At 46.3% G+C, this 24,898-nt stretch overlaps 1 protein-coding gene across 4 annotated transcripts in view; it reads right to left on the bottom strand.

Moving 5' to 3' along the window:
* The window catches only part of PRR5L (proline rich 5 like), a 62,516-nt gene that overhangs the window by 3,180 nt on the left and 34,438 nt on the right, over window positions 1-24,898 (bottom strand). For 3 of the 4 annotated variants that reach the window (XM_075426039.1, XM_075426037.1, XM_075426038.1), the window contains exons 6-9: window positions 23,247-23,338; window positions 19,779-19,919; window positions 18,213-18,339; window positions 3,585-13,240 (exon numbers count right to left, since the gene is read on the bottom strand). In XM_075426039.1, coding sequence (XP_075282154.1) covers window positions 12,858-13,240; window positions 18,213-18,339; window positions 19,779-19,919; window positions 23,247-23,338 — 743 coding nt within the window. In that variant the 3' untranslated portion in view covers window positions 3,585-12,857. Of the gene's footprint in view, window positions 1-3,391; window positions 13,241-18,212; window positions 18,340-19,778; window positions 19,920-23,246; window positions 23,339-24,898 lie in introns of those variants that run through there. The other variant, XR_012764516.1, reaches the window with a different exon arrangement.

Below are 24,898 nucleotides of genomic sequence, written 5' to 3'. Positions count from 1 at the left end.
AGTTCAACAGCTTCTAATAGTCGAAGAATTTCCTCAGCATATTTAATCTGCTTCCCTTGCGCAGTTAGTAGTCCTCGCTCCTTCCAAATTGTCCCATAAGCATGGACAACTCCAAAGGCATATTTGGAATTTGTCTATATTTTTATCTTTTTTTCCTTTTGTTAACTCCAGAGTCCTAGTTAGGGCAATAGTTTCAGCCTTTTGAGCTGATGTTCCAGCAGGTAGTGACTGAGATTAAACTACTTCGTCTGCTGTTGTCACTGCATACTTGGCCTTTCGAATACCTTGTCCGACAATGCTGCTTCCATCCATGAACCAGGAGTCCTGTGCATCTTCCAGGGGTTTCTCTTTCAAATCTGGTCTGCTGGAGTACACAGTCTCTATGGATTTTAAGCAATCATGTACCAATGGTTCAGAGATTGATCCACTGAGAAAAGAAGCTGGGTTCGTAATATTAGTTACTACAATATTAATATACTCTGATTCAATTAGAGTGGCCTGGTATCGTGGAAATTGGGATGGGGAAAGCCAGCAGTTCCCTTTTTGTTGCAGTACAGCTCATACTTTGTGTGAGATCGGTACTGTGATCTTTTGGCCCAAGGTGAATTTTCGGGCTTCCTGAATAGTCAAGACCACCGCCGCCACAGCTTGCAGACATTCTGGCCATCCTTTGCTTACGCCATCCAGCTGTTTAGCAAAATAGGCCACAGCTCTTTCATAGGGTCCCAGCTGTTGAGCTAGAATCCCCAGAGCTATGCCTTGTGTCTCATAAGAAAACAGCCAAAAGGGTTTAGTAACATCAGGCAGGCCCAGAGCCGGGGCCTTCATTAGATTTTTCTTAAGTGTCTGAAATGCGTTTTGAGCTTCTTTGGACCAGATCAATCAGGTGAGGTTGTTTTTCAAAAGTTCACATAAGGGTCTCACTATTATTCCATGATTATATATCCATAACCGGCACCAACCTGTCAGTCCCAGAAAGGTCCTGAGCCCTTTTACCATCTGACGGAGGGGAGTCCTGCAGATGGCTTCATTCTGTTCTGTTCCTAGTTCTCTTTGTCCAGACAGCTTGCATCCAAGGTAGGTTACCCGTTGCCACACCATCTGAGTTTTCTGTTGAGAGACTTGATACCCATTTAATCTCAAAAAGTTTAACAAACTGATAGTCCACTGTATACAGTCAGGTTTTGTTTCAGTTGTTATTAATGTCATCTACATACTGTAAAAGGGTTCCATCTATGGAGGAAGAGTTCCATGCTTCAAGTTCTCATGCTAGTTGATTTCCAAAGATCTTTGGGCTGTTTTTAAAACCTTGGGGTAACACTGTCCAGGCAAGCTGGGTTTTTTCTACCCGTGGTAGGATTTTCCCACTCAAATGCAAATAAATTCAGACTTTCTTTGGCTAAAGGCAGACAGAAGAATGCATCATTTAAATCCAATACCGTAAACCATACTTGCTTCCACATGGTGTACGTCCCTAACAATCTTATTCACTTCTCTTAAATCCTGTACTAGCCGTACTATCCAATAAGTTCCATCTGATTTTTTTTGTTTTGTTTTTTGTTTTTACTGGTAACACAGGAGTATTGTATTCTGATTCACACTACACTAGTAGTCCATACTGTAAAAAGTTACCTTGTTTCCCCTCTTTTTCATTTCGTTTTTCTGTTGCTTAACTTCTAAGAGCTTTGCTTTTTTTTTTTATTTCTTCATTTAGAGCAGCAGCTAGCAAAGCAGCTTGTAACTTGATACCTTTCTGTTCTAATCACTTTACACAACCCTTCGGAAAATCCAGACGGGTTTTCCTTTTGGTTTATTTTTGGTGTTGTTTTTTTTCAATACCGCGTTAAACTTTTCATCTCCTATACTTTTTAATTGTCCACAAAACTGCATCAATTCTAACAACATATCATAATTCAATTAATTGTTTGCGAGGGCATCACCTCCCTCCGAAGCTCATGTTACAATAAAATAACTTCTCAACTTCTCCACCAATCGGTTAACACCACACACACACACACACACACAACCTAGAAGTGATCTTTTAAAATCCTTCTGTTTACAAACTGTATCACCTAAGTACAACAATATATACAGGCAAACCACTTCAGTTAACATGTTTATATACATAGAGCTCTTTCAAAACAATATATACAGTATATTTAATACATACCCCCAAACCAGAGTCACTAAATGATCAATCAATGCCAAATAACTAGAGAACTTGTAACCCCACAATATGTACCAACTTGTAAGTATTTTAAAACCAATCCCCAAATTCCCAATTCAATTCCTAAATCATGCCGATTTTCTTTAAGCAAACCAAACCCCATACATTATTAAGACGTTGTTGAGTGAGGGGTCTCCCCCTACTTTTCCTAATGTTGCCATCTAGATCCTGGGAGAGACTCTCAAAATCCCCCCCACGGGAAGACCCTGCACTGATACTTAAGAAATCATAAACCACGGCCCCGATGAATCAGATTTCAAATACAGCAGTCCCAAGTCAAAAACCGGAATTCAGCAGAACATACCAAACGTACGTAGTGGTTTTTCTTTTTTTTTTCCTTCACCATTTTTTTTCTCTCTCTCTCTTTTTTTTTTTTTATTGACTTATTTGTCTTTCACACAGAGGCTTCATACACAGTCACACAAGCTTTCCAATGTGCTAGAATACATCCTAAGGGGCTTTTCTTTAAAATACCACTGCTTTGCTGTCCCCCATTTTACTTTGTTGATTCTGTACTTCTGTTAGTCTTTATCTTAACAATTTTAATCTGTCGTCCCCTTCTGTCCCGCTCTGACCACGTTCCAAAAATGTCACAATTAATATTCTGGTCAGGAGAAACGAGGTTCACTGTGCAAGGTTTTTTTTTTGGTTTGGTTTTTTTTGTTTTGGTTTTGCGATGCCTGATGGGTATGTTAACAAGCCAGTATCCGAGATATCCGATATCCGAGTTCAATACCAACAAATCCGTATCGCCAGAAGTACAACTTAAGCGGGTTTCCTAAGCGTACCATACCGAATGTACGTTATTACAGAAGTACAAAGCTTAACCCATGCCTGCACCAACGCACAACTACGAAAAGCACGTTATTACAGAAGTGCGAAGCTTAACCCATGCTTGTACCAACGCACAACTACCAAAAGCATGTTATTACAGAAGTACAAAGCACAACTCGTGCCTGCACCAACGCACAACTAACTACCAAAAGCATGTTAGTGCAGAGCTTAACCCGTGCATGTACTAACGCACCAAGACGTACACCCTCAGGCACTAGTAGCCTGGTGTACAGTGCTCAGCGTAGGACGTCTCCTATGACTTACGAGAACTCTCCAAATGACCGGTCTCACATACCAAAACAGAGAAAGAAAGGAAAAAAAAAAGAATACCTTTACTCGTTTAGATGGTCCTTGTCTGCTCCCGCAGTGATCCAAGTGAGGCGAGGAGTCCCTCCAGGAAATCCCGGGGGTACCCTAGGGAGTCTTGTTCTCAGCGGGTCCTGCAGCCGAGCAGAGCGGGTCCCATCTGGGGTGCCAGAAATGATGCCTTGAAAAGCCGGAGTTGAAGACTCAATAGTCGGCAGACTATTAAGCAGGTATTCTTTATTGCGGCGCCGGGCACACAGGGGATCTCTCCTCCAAACGTGTGCACCGAAGAGACACAGTTACTAGACATTTATGCTATGTTAACATACATATTAATTACATTTCCAAGAAATGCTTATCATAGTAATGGTTTTTCCGAGAACTCGTTATTATATGGTAATGTCCATTGCACATGTTTGTTTGGCGTCTCTCGGCGGGGGTCTTCAGATTATCCTGCAGCCTCCTTGTCTCTGCAGTTTGCCTACCTGTTCTCCCAAGGCCCATCTGCCTAAAGGGATTATTCAGGAGTCGCTTGTCTTGCAACCGTCCGAATTATTCACAAAAACCAAGACTTGTTTCTGACCACCTGAAGTGATAACATCCCACACATGTTACATTTGTTACATTTACAGTTATCAAGGGACAGGGGTTTTTTTGGTCTTGGCAGGATTTCTTTACTGTGTCAAGGCTTTCCACAGACAAAACTACACATTTTCTCCCCACCGCTTTCCACAAGTGGCATCGTTTTGCTCTGGAAAAGAAAAGCCACAAACTCAGGCTTTGTTGCTCTCACTTTCGATCCATCAGAAGGGTGACGTGGATGCACCTTCACACCGAAGTCGTTAGTCCCAGAGCATGCGGCAACATAAACGTGTACCTAATCTATCCTTCCCCTGGCCTTTGCTCTCGTGTACCCACAAAATCTGTGTCTCAGGGTGGGGGTGAGTGTTTTTCGCCCGGACTTTCACTTGATGACCTTACTAATTCATTTGCTTGTCCAGTTTCCCAGACACTGTTTCTCAGACCAGGACTCCAACGCCACAGCTCATCACAGAGAGACGGTAAGTGGCACAAAAAGAAATGTCCCTGAACAAGCCATTCTGATACAAAGCAAGAGAGGAACAGGGTTTTTTTCCGCTTTGCAGTGTGACCTTCAGCCCTTAGAGCTATCTATGCCTGTTGTTACACTCTATCGATTGTTCTTCAGATCTGCAAGCTGATCCATTAGGGTTCATTTAACCATCCTATTTACTTGCTTCCCTTCCAGGTCACAAGATGAACTTGCATCCAGATGCATGCTGAATCCCCCGTAAGACTGATGATTTAAAGGCACACCCAAAAAACCTGAACTGGTTTAGGTGTCCCAGTTTGGCCTTCACACACCCTTGCGGTTGGAGAAACCTTGCAATGCTGGCAATGAGCCCTGTTCATTGGTTTCCACCGGTTACCTGTACAGACACTTTGCTGGACAGAGCAGATCTGCAATATTGAGGTAAACACGGCTTTATCAACATCCGCAAGAAAAAGCACACCTGTTAGCAGTCTCAGGAAGGTGGAGGACAGAAGACAGGTTGAACGGATATACTGAGTATGGGCACAGCTGTTGCTATCTCAAAAGCTTCATCTCCTGCACCCACACCTTGCTTTCACCACAAGCAGTGCCAGAGGCTGACTGTGGAGCTAACGAACACGTGGAGCCCTTTCAGGCTTCGCCCATGGGTTATGCCTTCCTCCTCCTCCTCCTCCCAAAAACACTGCATAAATACCCTGTACACCCTCTCCAGCATTAACAGAATTAACTTACCTGCTTTCAGAGCCAGTTTGCGTCTCTATGCACGGCACAGGCTGGGCACATCTCCCGAGCGAGATGCTCCACAGCACACTATTGCACACACAGCGGGTACCGAAGGCGAGGGGTGCCAGCTGCCCCGGGCACTGCTGGGGCAAAGGGAGGGCTGGGCTGCAAGTGGGGTGACAGGCAGGGCAAGTGACAAAGGACAAACCTGCTTTCCTCTAAGGCTCTCGGAAGCCCATCTGAGGCTGCCCCGCTAAGGGCAACCTCACACTAGCAATGTAGGAACTGAATCTGAAAAGTAAATCTCTGCTCCCTCAAAGGCCTAGTTCTGCTCTACTTGCCTCTCCACAGCCCCTACAAACAGGAGTACCTGCTGCTGAATGTACCCTCACTTACTGCTGTACGGGGAGCTGAGTCCTCGCACCCACTGCCAAGCCAGAGGAGGGGTGGCCAGAGAACTGCTGCCGCCCTCTGAAGGCACCCCTGGCTCTGCAGGTGGATCGCCTGAGCACCACAGTTAGTAAGGGGAAAAAAAACAAGATGGGAGGGTTGCAGAGTTCAACCACTTTCACCTCCACGTTGTAAACCCCGAGCAAAGGAGGATGGCGATAACAGTGTGGACAGCTAGTGGATTAGATTAAGCATCGGGGAACGGCAAATAAATCAGCTTTTGAAGATGGGCTTTTTTGTTTGTTTGGCTGACAAGCGTGGGTGTCTTGTTCACACCAGCTTGTACATTTTAATGAGCTAGGAAGGGGCTCGTGGCAAATGCTGTCAGGCCTCATTTCCTTCAGCATTTATTTTCATTTCAAAGAGCTGGACTCTTGTGAAGACTCGGGGACACTCTCTTTGATGGGGGAATGGCTAGATGGCGGCAGCGCTGTTAAGGATGAGCCACCGCTGTTAACCAGGACTACGGGCGCAGCGGGCAGCAAACCTCCAGTCTGGCACTGGGCTTTCAGGCAGAAAGATGTCTTAACGTTTCAGGGCCAGAAGAGAGAATGATAATACCCAGCCCCAGGCCAAACAGAGGAGCTCAGAAGAGCTCCATCTGCACTACCAAATGCAGTGATGCTCAGCATGTAATAGCTGCCCACCACTGTCTTCTGAGAAAAACGTGAGGATGGGGGAAAATCACAAGAAATCCCCTCCTCTCTCCCCCCCTCCCCAATACTCACTCAAATTTGTAAAGGAGAGTCATTCTGAATCCCTGAGATTGAAAGTCCCAAATGCACATTGAGGGTCCTCTCCCATCCCCACCAATGGAGAAAAAAGAAAAAAAAAGGATTAGAGCAGAGTATTTCTTGTAAATACTGTGCATATACCACCTAAGGGGGACTTTTCACATGTACCGTCAGTCCCCTCCTTCAGAACAGCCTCTTCCACCCTCTCCCCTCTTGTATCCAACCACACAGCAAATAAATGGTAATTCATTGGCCTGAGATGAGCCCGAAACTATGACAGGTTTAGCACTTGTCATAGTGAAGCTGTCCCTTAGAGATGGATCTGCAGGAGACAAAGGAGGGCTTCTTGTTTCGGCTCCAGGAACCGCTGATATATGTCAGTCGATAAGTGTTTAGTGTGAAGTGGATTAAAAACCCACAGTGGAGAAGAGGGCTTGCTTACCAATAACAGGAGTAAATCAGTCGAAGAGGCCTACAGGGTAGGTGATGTACGGCACTGATTCCGTGGTTTCTCACTGACTTTTAATATATATAATTTCTGTTACTTTCCAGGTAGTCCTGGTGCAGTACTGACTTGAACCCTGAGCATTTTGTAACTGACCTGTCTGCTCTTCGAGGATCCCCAGCAATTCTCACAGAACTCATGCTTTTGGGTTAAAAAATCAAAAAAGGGAAAAAAAAAATTGCAATGATAATAGCACCTGCAGAAAACTCCTGGGTGTGAGCCAATGCAGCTGTCTTCATAAATCTCAACATCTGAAAGAATGATCTGTGGATCCAATCTATTTTCCAGCATCACAGAAGTTGTTACTGCAGTCTATAATAATTATGCCACAAGAATTACGAACTAGCTCTTGGCATAAGTGGGAGTTAGCTCTCAAGCCTAATGTCAGACACTTCAAACAGCGACTCCCTGAATATTGCAACAATTTGCAGCTACTGCAAAGCTGCTCCATTCTATGGCAGGAATTCAGGGTAGGTGAGACCCTTCAAGCCGTTGTATTTTGCTTTGTTGGTTTTTTTTTAAGGAGTTTGCTGTCCTTTTTCTCATTGAAAAATCTGATAATTAAGCCTCTACCCCACCTTCTGTTATACCAATTATCTGGGAAAAGATTAATCTAGTCAGCTATTTCCTTCACATGCACATATTTGTTCTTCATTGCCCTCTCCTAGGTGTTCTCCAATACAGATGTGGCTCCTACACACACACACCCATATTTGTGGCCCAGAGAGTGTGTTGGCCACTCACAACAAGCAACTACTGCTTAATAATGCCAGTTTTCAGTTCACTTCTTTCCTCACTGGAATTGCTATTTATCATTTGGACTGGAGAAATGCAGCCCAAACTGCTAATACAGCCCAAGCTGCCACTCCTTGTGTGCTTAGGGCAACCTTCACTACCCCTGCTTGGGGCAGGATTCGTCCCCTGGAAGGGATGAGCTTGCATGTAGGGGAGAAGTAAACTGGGACACCAATTGTACAGCCCTTGCTGACCCAGGTGGGAATAATGGCTGGATCTAACTAACACAGGGACTCAGGTACCATCAGGTGTAAGCAATGAATGAAGGGCAGCCAGTTCTCAGGTGGAAGGTGGCAGCTATTTTACTGCACGCACTTTTGAACACTGTGTTAATGAGAACGTGCTGTTCCCTCGCTGCTAAGCTGCTTTAAAAGCTGGCATTTCCGTTTTGAAGCTTTTGTTTATTTAAAGTGCTTGGTGTCTTCATTGGGAGGTGCTGGGATAGCAAGAGGGACAGTAAGCGCTCTTCAAATGTGTGGAGAAGTAACAAAATCCCATTTAAGTTGTTGTCATGCCGCCAGGTTCGCCTTCTGTATCTGAAAAATGAACAGGATGATCCATTTTCTTCTCTTTGCTCAGGGAGGTATCACACAGTAGCCACGCTCTTCTCCCTTTGAATTAAGAGGAAAATTCACGGCAGCTTTCCTATGGAGCTGGAGTGTCTGCGAGCAAGAACCAAGCTGACTGCAGGCTGAACTTCCAGCTCGCGTTGCCCTGGGAAGCTCCCTGGGCACTGTGGGGGGTCTGTGCCAGGGTAAGCCAGTCCTGCCATCCCACCCGCTCTCCTGAGCCCCGCTGCCGGGCTGCTCCGTGCCGGAAGCCGTGCCGGCTCTGTGGAGACCTGTCCCGCGTGGGGAAGGAGCAGCCAGGGAGCTGGCAGCCTGGCCCCCTGCCTCTTTTGGGGGTTCAGACGCCCGATCCGTGGCTCAATACTGGCGCTCGTTACTTTGAGGAGCGGGTGGCTTACCCCAAGGAGCAGGCTAACGGAAGGATGCGCCCAGCCCGCTGCAGACGTGCAGCTGAGGTTCGCGGGGCTGTGGAAAGGGGCTGACTCTGGCTCGGTGAGGAGGGGCCGCAGCCCCATGGCGCGGGTTGGTGCCTGGTGCGCTAAAATCACTGCATGGAACACAGTTGCTAACTTCTGCTGGCTGCAGCTTCCATGGCTGAACAGATTTTTATCTGCCTCTAAATTTCAGCTGTAAATGAGGAAAGGAGCTCACTTTCACTTGCATAGAGCCAACACTTAAAAAAAAATCACATTCTTCAGCCTTTCCTAAGTATGAGAAAGACCCATCGAGAGCGTGACTGTGTCACGCCAAGGCCCTGCCTGCAGTCCTCTGCAACGGCAGCATTTTTTGCTCTTGGCACATAACTTGCAGTTCTGTCTCTGGCAACTCGGTGCAAGTCAGTGTCATCAACTTTGGCTGAGTTTCTATAACACTCAACTCCTTTTTCTGTCACTGGAAACCCCACCACCACCACAATACAAGGTGTGTGCCTGGCCCAGGAGTCCTGCTGCTGGGCCCAGGGAAGGAGCCAGGTCGGGGAACTGGCTACCCTGGGCCTACAGAAGCATTAAGAAGATCATATAAGTAAGTATACCACAAACACCACAATGTGTCCCTCACCAGACACTTGGTTTCTGCTCCCTGGGACACAGGATGCCTGTAAGAGCCAAGCATTTTCAGTCTGTGAACTCCAGGCTGTAAGCATCAAAAGACCATTCCTTCCAGGGGAAGCCATTGCCATTTGGAACTAAAAAGAAAGGGCAATACCGTACCTCAGCATCAATCCAAATGCTGCAGTGCTCCCCCTGCTGCCACCAGTGCCAGCACCAAGATCTACTGCATTTCTTCAGATAGACAGAAAAACCAAAAAATAAGCCGGGTTGCTGCCCATCCAGCTGGCGACTGAAGCAGCTCTGCTTGCTGGCAATAAAAACATGCTGCTTGCCTATGGGGGATGTCAGGAAAAGGCCAGCTGTACTAAGAATAGCTTTCTTCTGAGGCCCCCTCAGGAAATTTATGACAGAATTGTACAGACATAGAGAATGAAACACTCACCTTAAGAAGAGGAGACAGGGTAAAAAGAGAAGACAGATTCGGTGTGACGGAAAGTGACTCAGGCTAGGTAATTATCCAGTTAGAAGGCAGACTTTGGGACGTGGTGAGAGGAATCCCTTCTTCCCATTCTGACAGCTCTTCCAGGAGATTTGCTGAAGTGGATGACCATGAGGGTAGAACAGACCTACCCTGTGCCCCTGTCACGGCTGTGTGACATGGTGAGCAGCGAAGTGTAACCCCAGACCAGAACCCCATATCCAAAATGCAAGGGTTTCTCACGCCGCGGCTCTGGCCTGGGGACAGAGCCTTTGCTCTCTGCTTCCAGGGGACCGAGCCTCAGCAGGCTGGCAGCATCCTCAGGGGAGAGCAGCCGCTCGGCGCTGCCCCCCAGCTCTGTCCCCACAGCGCTCCGGTCCCAGCCTGGCACGGCCCTCATGGCAGCCGCAGGGTGCAGCTTTCCGACCGCTCCCAGGTTCACCCAGTCTGCCTGAAAGTGGCGTGGGCTTGCAGGGACCTGTGCGTCTCACGTGGCTGTAAGAGTGGTGCTCATGACCAGACCCTCAGTGTGGTTTACAGAACAAGTTTTGTTTACTTCAGTTTACAAAGTAAAGCCACCAGCTTTAATTCTCCCTAAAAAAGAACACAACTGGGGAAGTGCATGATTCAGGGTGGCTTGGTGCAAATTTTTGCAAAGTAACAGACACAAAATCAAAATAATTCAAATTACATATACATGTAAAACAGAAGCAATTCAAGTTAAAACCAGGGCTGGATTGCTATCAGCCCTAGAGATGATCCAAGAATATGTCAGGAAATAAATAAATCGTTCTAATTTTCACCATAAAAGAGGGCGCTGCTCACTAATCTGAACAGTTTGCATATTTACAGAAGTCAAATGGGTTAGAAGAGAAATGGAAAGAAGAAAAGCATTCATAAGAGTGAACTGAAATACTGCAGGGCGATCACTTCCCTGCACGCCCCACTGTGACTAAGAGAAGGTTTTACATCACTGCAAGGGCCCAAAGAAATTCCTTTTAAGCAGGCTGCCACCACCTGCCCCACGCTGGAAGGACCGTGCCAAGGTGAGACCAGCATGGTCTGCTAGGTTTCGCTGTCACCACAGAGATTCTGAAGCTACACGACAATCTGTGACCGCCCTGGGACAGATGACAACAAACAAGTTGGCCTGGTCAGTCCAATTTACAAACAGGAGGGCAATTTATCCTAGAATCCACCTGAAGGGAAGACTGCTTAAAGCCACATCTTCCTGGCCTCCGCACGCTCCGAGTAGGAGTGAGCCAGCACAACTAAATCTCTGTTGTTCAACGCGTAAGCACAGCTGGCGATGAACACACTTGGTATTTCCACAGAGGCCAATAGCTAGGGTGCCTTAAGTGACTGCAAGGAGAAGCAGGCGCTTTCAACTATCTCTTTCAACATCTGCAAACCACAGGAGACAAAGCAACACCCTCTTTTACAAAGGCAGCGTGACTTGTGGTCATCGCTGGTATTTCTGATAGTTCGTTACCTAATCTGCTTTCGTTTTGCTGCCCATACTGCTAAGGCCAAATCCTGACAGGTTGGAGCTGTACCTTCATGTGGCTGGTGGAGCAGAAGACGCTTCATGCCCAGAAGAAGCAGGGCAAATTCTGCAGTTCACGTCACAGCATGCAAAAAAAACCATCCTGAAGGCTCATCCTAACCTTGTGTTTCCTTGTCAAGACAGATTTATTTACAGTCTGTACCACAGGGACTAGATTCGAGTGGCAGTGGTGTTATATCTGTATTTTTACTGGGATTTGACATTTAAGGCAGCATTTCAGTTCACGTCTAAGCCCGTAATTACACTTGCAAATCTGCTCAGCAAGGCGTCAGCAGAGCATCCCAGGGGACTGCTCAAACAGATTGGTTCTGTTCCCACAGAAGCAGCGTTTGAGTACCAAGTGATGCCACAAAGCAGACACTGTGGACTGCCACAGACACTCACAAACTGGACCCACTCATAATCTTCAAAATAAAAACAAAACCAAAGACTGCAAAGAGCCCTCGCTTTATCTTAAAAGCAACACTGCGCAGAGTCAGATACCACTGGAGGTCAGGAGCACTTCACGAATACACTACCGGACAGGACTCCTTTCTACACCCCGCTTATTATCTTTGGTATCATGAAATCTGCAAGTTCTAAAAGTACCAGAGCAGCCCAAGGATGAAATCCTGTTCGTCACCTCATGGTCTGGAACCACGGTGGCTCAGTGCTGAGAAGCACCTTTGTCTCTCCCGCACAAGCGCAAACTCTGCCCAGCGTCTCCTTCCCGAAGGAATCCATTTAGGTTTCTCTGTTCATTGTAGCCCTACCACCACTGAATTTTTGAAAGCAAATTGATGCCAAATGCCAGGATGCTCAGGACTAAATTTTGCCCCCAATTTAGACACCCACCCCTCATTTGCACCCCATTTACACCACAACCCCAAAGATGAACCAAAGAAAGCATATGAAGTACTCAGCTGGGACTCCATGTATACTCTGTTCTCTTTAGGTCTGGGGTAAAAAAAAAGTCTGATTTGTCTGGATTTGGACTTTTTGTCCATGCCCATGAGAGGCAAAGCAAAGGATCTCCTTCTCTCACAAGCCACCTGAGCAAATCTTTCTGCAGGATGCAAATGGTTTCACCCCTGAGTTCAACTTCAAAAGAGAAAAATGCAGTCCTCGGCCATCACTACCCAGTGCCAGAAGCAAAGAGAACGTTTAGCACAGAGCTCTCTGCTGCAGCAACAACGAGCAAACAAGCAGCACAAAGCTGGGCAAGATAGAGAAAAGCAGGATCAGGCAAATTTGTATCACACCAAAGAAACAGAAGGAAATCTGAGGCCAAAGGGTTTGGACTAGTAGAGGAAGAAAGCTTACAGAAGGTAGACTACGCTGTTCAACAGCGAAAACTTTGCAGCCCTCCGTGCTCGTTTGGGAGCAGCCTGGTACCTCCATCAACAATGACCCCAGACAGGCAAGAAAAATTAATCTAGAGAGCATTCCCAAAGAGACATAACATCCCTCAAGGCCATTTCAATGACAGGAGCATCCCAGCAGGGATGACGGGATGCTTTGTCCAGCTTAGTGCGTACAGTTCTCCCCGTCTCAGCAAGACTTCTTCTAGCTGACCGATGTGCAGTTCAGCTCTGCAGAGTCTTGCCTGCTCGCTGCCATGACTCCCTCAGGCCCATCGGCAATACTGGGCTCACTGGAGCACTGCCTGTGGCTAAAACTGGGCTGCAGGAGGAGGCGTTTGTCGGTACCGTCTGACTCCTCAGTCACCATTCCCGTGTGCATCATGGAGGCCATTGCCAGGAGCTGAATATCTGAGTGAGCATTGGCAACGGTGTGGCGACGGATGCTACCACATTTCTCCAGGTAAGCCTCACCCTCCTGCTCTGTCAGTGGGGTCAGGGCCATCTCGCTGGGCTGCCGGCTCGTCACCATGTGAGATGAATAATTCAGCACGCCAGTCTTAGGACGGGATCTGGAGTACCGTCTCTCTGGAAGAGAAAAAAGAAGCAGGAACAGTCAATACGGCACCGAGAAAGCATTACCGAACTGCTAGGCTGGCCTCAGGGAACAGAGAGGACTCAGTGCGCAGCCACAGAGCGTCCCACCTCGTCACTGCTGCAGAACAGTCAGGTGCTCATTAGTTCATGCTGCCGGGGGTTTGGAGGGGAGATCTGCCTCTCCCCCAGTCAGGAGACACCTCCCATCCTGCTGTAAGAAAACGGTGCAGCTGCCTGTGAGAGAAGCGACCCAAAAAGTAATGAGTGCAGCAAAGAGACCTTCTACAGCATCCTGATGGTCTCCTCTCTGACCCAGGGGGATGAGGACCGAGTAGGAGCTCTCATGTGCAGGTTCACTAAAATCACTGACACTAAAGTGGCACAAGTCCCCAGAGAAACATTCAGTGAGGACCTGAGCTGCCATGCCTTTCTCCAGAACAATACTCTCAGGAGATGCCATTAGCTGGTGTCAACATGAAAATCCTGATGCTTACATCATGCTGCCTCTCCAGACGCCTAGGGAAAGATGGTTCTGCTAGCATTATCCCACCATATCTTTTAAAGATAATGCAAGAAAAAGAACATTTCATCCACTTTAACGCATGTCTGGTTTTGGGGCTAGACACTGAAAACACCTAACAGTGCAACACCACAGCTTGGGGGAAAGGTGCAGAGGAGGAAGGCAGTACTCATGGAGCACGGGTGAAGGCAGTGACACAGAATTGATGGGTGCAGGATCTGCAGTCTGCCTGGCAAAAACATTAAGGGGGAAAAATGCCTGGTTTAAAACTCAAAGCCAAGGCGCCAGCCCCAGCCTCGTATCATGAAGCACCATTTCAATTCTGACACTGAAAGCCTTGAGAAAAGCAGGGGTCTGAGTTTGTGCCTTGGCTCACTATAATTCACTCCCCTAGCAGCTTGAATTACTTGTATTACTTTTCACCTCCTGTTTTCCACCACCATGCAGCATTGCCATGTGGTGTTAAACACCTCACGGTCTATCCCCGAAGCAGCTGATAAAGCTATTCCCTACCTGTCTCTCTGCTTCTCACCAACTTCACTGAAGTGCAGGGTCTCATTTCATAAAGTCAGAAGCCTTTAAACCACATAAAATGCTTCCATCAAGACTGCAGAGCATAAGAGATAGAGTAACAAAATGCAAAGCAAAGCACTTGTCACTGCAGGTTATAAAAGAATTTGGGAAGCTTGCAATCAGGAAGAAAAGCAGAAAACAAACTCTACATTGTTGCGGGGAGGAATGGGTGAGCAGCCAAAACTCCACCACTGGCAGCAGCCAAGCTATGACAACACTTCAGCCGCTGCTGCCAGTAACACATTCATTCAAAACAGTTCATTTCATGCTTAAGAGTATACGCAAATAATTTTTGAGGCAGGTTACGGTAAATATACTCTTCAGGTGTCATCTGCAGCTCAAGCCACAGCGAGCCGTAGTGTTGGATGGCATTGTGAAAATGTAGTTTAAGCAGGGAGCCACACCAGCATCCTCCCGCTCGGCACTGCTTGCAGCTCCGTCGGCAGCGGCAGGCAGGGCAGCAGCCAGCGAGCATCCTAGCACAGCACCAGCACCACCAAACCCCGCACACTGCATCAGCGTTCTGCTGCTGCCCGTGCCTGGCTCTTGGGAAGTTACCCTGGCACAGACAAGACCGAAATAACACCGGTGTGATTAGCAGTAGCTGCTTCTCCACCCTCACCAATACTTATCAGGGCTTCTTAATTTCTGACTCCTGTGAACAAAGTATTGATACCAAGAGAGAGAAGCCCATGGTGGAGGTAGTTATATACTTGCAATGTGACCAACCTAGGCTGAGGCCTTTAAATGCATTTAGGTGTCCATCTCCTGTCTCCATTAGGAAGTTGGACACCTTTAAGAGCTGCTTAAGCGCTTGGGCTGTGAGGAGTAAGAGAGCTCAGTAGCCTTTTCAGGTAATGGCTCATTGCACTCCCTCATCCCATGATTTAATATTTACATTAAGTCTATCCTGCAGTGGCTTCAGCTGTGCAGAGGTGTCTTAGTGACCTAGAGAGGTCTGAGGAGATGATTGAATTGAACTGAGCAGTGCAAAACGCTGCCAATTTTCCAGACTCCACAGCTGCAGATTTTGTAGGGAAGGGGTGAATCTTGGTTCTTCTCTGTTCCTATACAACACATTAAAAATTAAAACATGCTTCATTTAAACAGGGAGAGCTTGCAGCCCTTCCCAAAAAGCCAGGATACACAGGAAAAAGAAAAACCATGGCCATGGCCTGATGTTCGCCTAACAGATAAATAAAAGTATTCCCATGAGAAAAAAGTGCCAGTTTTGTGTGTAAACTTTTAGTGCTGCTGAAAGAGCCAAGTCTGATGACTTGAGAGATTAAAGTCCACTAAGAGCAAGCATAATATAAGAAACAACAATGTAAAATTATTCCTGCCCAGCCTGGCGACGCTGGAGATCCTGAGGTCCTTTTCTGTCATCTCCATAGCTTTTGACTATAATGAGAAGCTGCATGGGGAGATGGTAAAAACCTGCGGGCATAGAAGGAAACACCGACAGTAATTCAGAAGACCACATTCTTGCCCTCAGACCTATATCAGTGTGAAAACAGGAGCACTGTCTGCCTCCTGAGAGCAAAAATAAAGTAAAGGTCCTGAGTTTTACTGTACTGAAGTAACTACTGTAACCGAGACACCCTGCAATGAGCTGTGCCCAGACTCGAGCAGGCAGTGTGCACTGGGGCTCGTGCTGCTGCTCACCTAAACCACACAGCTGGTTACCACTGTGAGTAGATTGATGCTGAAAGTAGACCCACAATTAGTCAGCATTCACGTGGCATGTTCTTTAAGCAGGCAAGCAATCGATAGCTGTTTATCCCCAGTGCGTACTTCAGTCTGGAGAAACTGAACTTCAACTCTTCTCCTCCCTCCTGTTCTGCTACAGTCAAGCTGCTGCTCTCTGTCCCAGAAATAGCAGCATTTTACCATAGTCTTCTTGCCATCATGACCTTTTGAGATAAGGGTGCTGCTCAGACAGTGTTCCAGATACAGCTGAATGTGGAACACTGTAGTAGACAGCAGAAGAGTTAATTAAGCAACAGAAAAGGCCAGTTTTGAAAATTATCAAAAAATACCCTCAGACTCCTCTTACGGCAGTCTTACCCACCAACCAGGACAACGCTAGCACTTCACTGGTGGACCTGGAAAACCAACTGTTTGAGCATCTGAGTGCCTTTGATAACCTAGACCTTCAGCTGCGTCAATCCCTGACCATAAAATTTCACAGCAGTTGGGACCGAGGGAGGAGGAGGAAGGTGGTGGTGGTGTGAAATAACCTAGAGAGGTCAAAGGACAAAGTGCTCAAATTTTATCTGATGTAGCCACAGGAATTACCCAGCTTCACAGCAGGACAGGAATGGTCCAGTACCCTGCCGTCGCAGCAAAATGAGTAGCACTCCAGTGAAATGTGTGTTGGAAGCACATGTGAGAGAGCTGGTGGTGCTCAGTGGAAGAAGTTAGAAGAATTCTTTGTCCTCTCCCCACCAGCAAATGTTTTTCCTGAAGTTGCAGCTGTAAGAGCTTGTAACACAAGTTCTTTCTTTCCTCCCGCTGAGCACAGGGTGGAGCAGGGGCAAAAGGCCACGCTGGATATACACACAAATAAATGACAGCTAAAATCAAAGTAAATACAATGATTTTAAGGCACATCATAAACTTTACAAGGTCAGTTCATGTGATAATTTTTTTTTTTTAATGACACTAATGCCTTGTTCAGTTGGCGGAAATCCAGAATGGCCAGAAACTTCAGTACCGGTCAGGCAGCTACCTTGCAAACCAGCCCAGCAGCATGCGGATGTCCATAAACAGCAAAACAATCTGTCAAAGCTCAACTTTTACAGAGGAATGTGGTCTGGATTTAGCCTCAGCATCAGGTCTGAAAATCAATGCTGAACTGCAAAACCATGTTCACTCGCATAAAAGATACTTCACTGCCCAACAACCAACTGCAAGAACAAGAACCCTGAGCCACAGTTCGCCTAAAGTGGTGCCATGAGCGTGTTACAGGCACAGATCATCTGAGTCCTGCTAAGTCCTTCTACCACAAGAACATCTTTTCCCCTGTGCTGCTAAGGTGTTCTACAAGACAGGTTTTGTGTCTCCAGCTTGCTACAATTTACATTGAAGCAAAGGCTAAAGCTTATGAAAACAGAGGGAGACTGGAGCTTTCTTCACTTGTTCTACTTAAATCCTCTTGACTATCAAATCAGCATCACTGTGTCCGTTTCTTAGCTAGCCAATCTCTTCTGGTTGGCCATGCATATAAGCAGAGCTCCTGGGATCATGTGTGGAGTAGTTTTCCATTATAAGCATCCCCTTCCGGAAGTGAAGTGCCAGTTCTCTCACCTAGACCCATTTATCCCCAGTTTAAACACAGTTTTTTTGTATTTTTTTTTTAAACAGAGTCCTCAGATGGAAGGAACACTCCATGCACAAAACCCCTGTCATCCCTCAGAACGAGCATCCAACAGTTTCACTGTTTACGAAGGCTGGCTGATGCAGCAGTGAGCTTGGGAATCCAGGCACCCGAAGCGGGGTAGCAAGCAGGGACAGAGAGCAGGCAGCAAGGGACCAGGCACAGTCTCCCACCAAGGTAAGAGCTGTACATCAGGCATGGACCAGGGAGTTTTAAAATCCAGCCCATCTCCAGAGAGAGGGGAGACTTTACATGTGTGTGTGCGTGCAGCGGTGGGGCAGTAATAGTTCACTCAGTCATGGAAAATAAAAAGCCCATCACAAAAATTCAGAAACATGTTTATCAGGACCTTCTCAAGGGTGTTCTAGCCTTCGTTTTTTGCCTCTTGTGGAGCCACACGCTGTCTCGTTTTCTAGCACAAATGTGCACTGCCTCACGTTAACCAACCTGTGTAGCCCAGCAAGAACTTCTGTACAATGTGCATGTCTTACCAAGCACGCAGGTGCTACCAGAGAAGCTGTGATCCTCACACAAACCCAAGTACGGTGACACCACCTGCTTGACCAGTTCTTCCAGATGCAGGTAGCCCTCACTGGGGCCAGCAGGCTCATGGACACTCTGAAATTCAAATATAAAAAGTCCACATTACCCTTATGTAGTTTAGAGTGAGGTTTTGAGTGAAGCCAGGGGTCTGTCAAACATCTCTGCACTGGAATATCCCAACTGTATCGGCAGACCATTTGGAGGAGCATAGCCGATAAGCCCAAATGGAGGTTCGGGGGCCATTCAGGTCAACCTCCGTGTTGAAGTCATAGCCATAACCCTATGGACGTCAAGCCGCTTGCTGTGTTTCTCTGATGAAGTGATAGGAAGGTACAAGGTACGCTCACACTGAGGATTTGCACAGTGTAACTGCAGCGATACCAGTGCAACCAGGAAACTTCTCATTGCAGAAAAGCCTTAACACACCTTGGGCAAAGCGCTGCTCTTTTCCCAGGCAGAACTGCAGGAAAAGCACCCTTTGTAGTTCAGCGTACAGCTGTGAAGATGGTAGATAACACTAACCAATTTAACAGCCATTTCAGAAACCGTTCACAGACTTCACTTCCTGCAAAGCCTCAATAAGCTTTTCTTTCTGAAATATGTCACTTTGAGACCCTCTTTGCCCTCAAGATTCTTTTATTAAAATATTTCAGGGAAATTGAGCCAGCACTTTAGTATCTCCTGCTATTACCGTCTTGGTCACTGGGAACATCAGAACAGCGAGAACTCACACAGAAACACCAGCTTAGCCACCTTGCAATTTTGATTGTACTTAAGAAAGTTTCATTCCCCACCACTCATTACAAGATATATTATTGGAAAAGAAATAAAAGTGAGAGGAACCCAAACAGCCACCTGTAATATGGTGTTTTGCAGGACTGCGAGGCTGGGTGATATAAACAGATAAAAGGGCTGGTATACTTGGCTGTGTTTGGCATGCTTGGAAAATATTCTCTTGAGGTCTGGATAAAGAGAATAGTCCTCACAGAAGGTCTGTGTCTCTTGGGAGAGGCCTTTGGAAGATGTATAGCGTTTTGCCTGCTGCCCAAAGGTATTCCTTCTCTCATGGGCACTGCTAAGCATCCCAGGCAGCAGCCAGCAGCCACAGCTCATTCAAATTCTCTGTGATGGAGGCTCACCCTGTCATTGCAAAGCTGAGAAACCAGGAGAACTAGGGCACAGAGAGGCATTCAGAGAAGCTGGGAGATGAAAATTTATGTGAAAAAAAAGAGTCCTGAGGCTATTCTTAGCTGGGGAGGAGAGGTATCAAGAAAAATACAAACACCAAAGAGCAAAACTCAGCCCTTTCACAGCGACATCCTTGCCTGTTCCCAGGAAGGCTCAGGACATTCGAATACAGCTCTCTTTTCTACATTTACTGCTCCCAAATAAGCACACCTCACTTCGCCTTCGTCACACCCTCTAGCCTCCCCCTCCTCCTTTCCAGGGCTCGTATTAGCTCAGTGAGGTTGAGATACCCAAGTGGAGTCAGATGAAGAAAAGAGGCTCCCCACCTGCAGAATTAACAGCATCTGGACAATGGAAGCTGGGAGCTTTGTCTGGACCAGAGGAAGAATTTCTTCCAACTTTACTTTCAGCAAGACCAAGTCTCTGAAGCCAAGAAGAGCAATCTGACGGATAGTCAACTCCTGACCCTAAAAAACACAGAAGGCAAAATCCAAGAGTTGGTAAAGGGACGTGTTAGCATTGCACCAACACACGTATGCACACAGACAGAAAGGGTCTATCCTGCCCATTGCTGCTGTGGCAAAGCACCCCCCAGCTGCTTAGGCTGAGGGTTCTTGGTACTCTGGTTGCTTCCCTGCCAGTCTCTATCCCACACGAATTCTGAAATGAGTAACGCCTCATCTGAGGTGACACCAGGTTTGGAGTGAAGCCAAAAATGGGCCTGTATGTCACCAAAAGACTACGTATTCAGGAAACCCAACTGCCATCCAATTTGGTCACAAACATCCAAAGCCCAGGATGCAGCTCATGCTTTTGCCACTCAGAGCTGCAAAACCAGAGCGGGTCTGGTAGGGAAAGAGGTTGGTACAGAGTAATCCTTAACTAAGCCTACCTCTGGTCTGTGTTGGATCCTCTTTTTGCTCAACGTCTGCACTTCAGACCTTGCTGATACAACAAAAATCCGCAGTTCAGTCCATTACAGGTTTTAGGATTTAGGCTACTGCAAACCTAGCGAGTCTGCTTGTATCAAGCATCATTAAAAAAAGCAACAGCTTTGATTTCCACCACAAGGCGCTCTGTGTCCTCCCAGTCACTTTTTTACACCAACACAAGTGAGCAGGTTTAACAGATGAAGATGTTGTAATATTTCTCAGCATATTTAAACACAGTTGGACTCCATTTGACATTCTGGTGTTACTGCCTTTCCCTCTGCTATGCTTAACATCCACATGACTTTCTCTTGCTCCACTGCAGCTTAGCAGCAGAAATTTTCCTCCCAGCCCTGCCCAGCACTTTCCAGCCTGAAGAGTTTCCCTTGTTCTTCCCAGTACGTTAATCTCTGCCCCACAGTCTGTTTGGGAACCGTTTTATGGTCTCCATAACACACTCAACATGGCAAATATTTAGCTGGAAGGAATTAACAACAGTTAATCATTAATTCATAATGGGTTTAATGTTGTAATTAACAGCATCATCAATATGTAAATACAAATTAAAGCAAAAAGTCTGGGGGGCAGCTTAGCCATAATAAAAGCACTTTGCTGTTTTCAACTATCACTGCGTGTTTGGAAACGTGGAGATGTAGAAAAGACCGGTACGTATCTCTGAACCATATTTCAGCAGCCGCGTACTTTTTATTTATACCATGCAGTTCAGTCCCATTAACTTCATACCCCATTTCAAAAGCCAAACATCTTGCTGTGCCAAACAAAACAAGATTTGCTATTTTTTTTCCGCACAAAGTAGCTACATCAACAGCTGCAACTATACGAAAGCCAGTGACCTGTTTACATAGTTTCCCTCTGTACGGCAATTTAACCAACTTGGCTGCTTAAAGGTCATATTTCTGCAACAGCTATGAGCCTCGGGCTTAAACTTAGCTCAGATATAGGAAGTTACTTTTAGTTATTACCTTCAGTAACATACGCTCACACATTTGGCTCACTTACTTTCATTCTGAATGGGCAGCTGCTGGGATGACAGAAAAGCACAACCAAATAACCATGCTGACATTTGCGGTGAAGGATGGGGAACCAACAACAAATTGGCTTTCCCATCTATTGGAGCAGCACATGAAGAAGTGTTACTTGGTGAAAGAGAGTTGCTAGATGAGCTCTCTTCACATGTGGTGACACGCTGTGTAAATAGGTACATGCAGCTCCTTGTTTGTAGGAAGAGCCCAATCTTGCTACTAGGGCACTGGCCTGGGATAAGAGCAATTTCTTCTTTCTTGCTGCACCAGCAACTCTCCCTGTTGTAGCCTAGGGCAGCTTACTTAGAGTCTTGGATGCATTTAGGCAGTTAAAATCCATACATTTGTGTAGGACTTGAGTGTCTACAAAGTTTTAAATATGCTGTTACCTTTCAGTTCCTCATCCGTAAAATGGCAATACTTCCCTAACATCACAGCTTCTACGAAATATTTTTGAGTGACTCAGATACTGTGACAAGACAAATACAGTAAGAAATTTATGCTTTCAAAGACTCTCAACATCCCATAGTCACGCTTTCACCACTACCACCACATTACTTCCAAAAACGGCACCCACTGTGCAGCAACTTTTGTTCAGTTTCTCATTAGAGACGTTTAATGGCAGGGGAGTAGATTTTTCTGATAAGTGGCAGAATTATTAACATCAGTGGGTGTGACACACAGATAGCTCAACTGTTTCCACAGTCCACAGGTAGCTGCAGTGCAGACAAATCCTTGTTTAAACAGATTAGGTCACTCCTTGACTGAAAATTCATTGCAAAAGGAGAGAAAGAGAGGATATTATAATCAAGCAGTTTTGCCTGCCAAACACCTACCTTTAAGCATCTGCAGCAAGGAAGGAATAAAAACAAACACAGTAGAAAGGTTAGTGCCTGTCTTTACAGAAGTCCTTTCCCTTTTAGGAAATGCCAGCTTTAGCAGGATTAGAGGAAAAGGCCAACCTTTGAACTTTACCTGCTGCCTTTCAAACAATACAAGGGAAAAATAATTTTTAAAGTCTCTGGAAAGTATGTCTTGTGGAAGAGGCAAAAGTCAAAAGGAGGAGCCCAGCATTTCCAAGAATGTCAGTCTCCTCATAAGGTACGTTTTTCTTTTCCTCTGATGGAAGAAAAGATCAAAATAGGCTGGGGAGGTAACTAGACAGCTTATATGGAAACCCTGACTAAAACTATATTAAAACATTACACAGACTAACACTTTGGATGGGATACTCAGCTTTCAAAATACCCAGTGTAAACAGGTCTTACCAAAAGTTTTTCATTTGTCCTCTACCCGCAGGTTTACTTGTCCCCCTCAAAAAACCCAGCAGAGGATTTTCCAAAGGCACAGCTGGGACATAAGCCCTCCAAAAGTAGGTAGGGTGAGTTAAACACCTGTGCTCCTGATCTAGTCTTCAGACTAGTCCCTCTAAAGACAAGTTGTCAATGTTGTTGTTTGCACCAAGAGAGTCCCAGGTATTTAAAAAAGGAAGAACTATAAATACAAATGACCCAGAGCTTCAGCCTAGACAAGGTATAGTCCAATAGTTTCAGTGTTTAAGCTTAGCTAAGCACAGACAGAGGGTAGACAATTGGGAATAAATTCAGCCCAAAACACTGTATTGGCCCAGTAGATTTTAGCAGTCCTTCTTACACAGTTCATGCTGACTTGGGCAAACTCTACATCCTCCCTGATCTAGTTTCAAGGTTTTGAGACCTGTTTAGCTGCTGGCCAAAGAGCAGAGAAGTTCCCACTTGCCGTTAGCAGACATTGCAGTTACATTGCCTCACCTAACTGAAGACCGAATTATAATTAAGATTACCTGGACCGGGTAGAATATTGCCTGGAGTGTAGGAAGAGTCTCTGTAAAATAGTGATCCCAGATTTCAGACAGGACATCAATGCGATCCTCACCTACAAAAACAGATTGGGACCAAGAGCTTTAGCAACAGGGACACTAAAATCAAGTTGAATTTTCCCACTACTCTCTAATTCCCCAAACAAGAGATACAAACCCACCCTTCACATTCACAATTTCTGTCCAAAACTAGACATCACTCAGCTAAGCTTCACTTTGACTGACAGAGATGCAAGTGTGACCATAACTCGCTCTGTCACTTACTGCAAAGAAGACAGCTCTGTGCAAAACACGAGACCAATTCCAGCAAAAGAGTGAAGCCCCTCATCAGCTGGAGGCTTTAACTCCACCGCAAAGGACTGTGTAATCTCACAGCTCACAGTCCGCATGCTCAGCCAGTGTGGGAGCGTCGCCTCAAGTTAGCAGCTGAATCTAAAAACCAGCAGGCCACAGCCAGCCTCAGCTGTTCTGCAGCAACTGAGCCAGGGAGAACATCTAGAAGGGCTGACCCCCGCCGCTGTCCCCCCACTCCCAAGCACAGACACAGCACTCAGGACCCTGACAAAAGGCCACAAAGTCACCGTGCCCCTCTCAAACGTGGCACTTGGGAACGTTCCCGAATGAAATCCACTTGTGGCCACCCCTCATATGACTTCGACTCAGACAAATATCCCCAAATGTAAGTGGGTATCGGACATGAAGGCAGACTAAGTTATGCAATTCGTGATTCTCATAACAGGAATACAACTGTGGTCAAAAGCCTATTATTAACAAAAAATGCTTTACTGAACATAATAGTTTGAATAGACATTTTAAGTTATGTTCATAGGCTTGACTTAAAGAGCTGTGTGTTCCTCAGCATTTGGGCCCAAAGCCTCTAAGCTTTTCAGGAGATTTTTCCCATCCCAAAGGCCAAAGGTTTGCAAAGTTTTTTCAACTTTTACATACCTTCCCCAGAAATTTCAGGTGCAAATATGGACCCAGGTTTAACAGCAGAAGTTTCTGACAAAAAGATTTTCCCCGATACCTTCCACAGAGCCTCAGCTGGAGCTCACCAGCAGTCAGGACTCAAGGAGCAGTAATGGAAGACAGCTGCTCAAGACAGCTTTGAAGGCTCACCCTCAAGGTGACTAAAGGCCCTCCATGAGGAACTGGAGCACACGTAATACTGCAACCCAAAGGAGCCTTATCGCTGTGCTTTTCCCATCTGGAGACTCCCACATGGGCTTTCACCATGCTTGCCCATGGGTTGTGCTGCCTAGGACACGGCCAGAGAACACGGAGGCAGTAGAACAAGATCCTGCAGATGTTTCCTTCGGAGCAGAGAGCCCACCAACGACCCCAGGAGGGTTCAGAGGGAGGGTCCACCATGTCAGGTATGACACCGGCTTCAAAACTGGGACTGCCGGCAGTCGAGCACCTACCCAACACCCCCATAACAGCCGCCCATTACCAGGAACTGCCAACTGTAAGTGAAAAAGACAACAGGAAACAGACTAATTGAATGTTTCAATTTTTCCCTCCTCTGCCTCCTCCCCAGGACTGTAACACTTTGGTGTGGGAAGCCAGAACAAAATGTTATAGATTGCTTCTGCTGAAGGGGAAGGGTGAATGGT

The sequence above is a fragment of the Opisthocomus hoazin genome, chromosome 7 (assembly GCF_030867145.1).
Source record: "Opisthocomus hoazin isolate bOpiHoa1 chromosome 7, bOpiHoa1.hap1, whole genome shotgun sequence".
In the NCBI taxonomy this organism is placed as follows: Eukaryota; Metazoa; Chordata; class Aves; order Opisthocomiformes; family Opisthocomidae; genus Opisthocomus; species Opisthocomus hoazin.
This window is presented reverse-complemented; position numbering and strand designations above follow the sequence as displayed.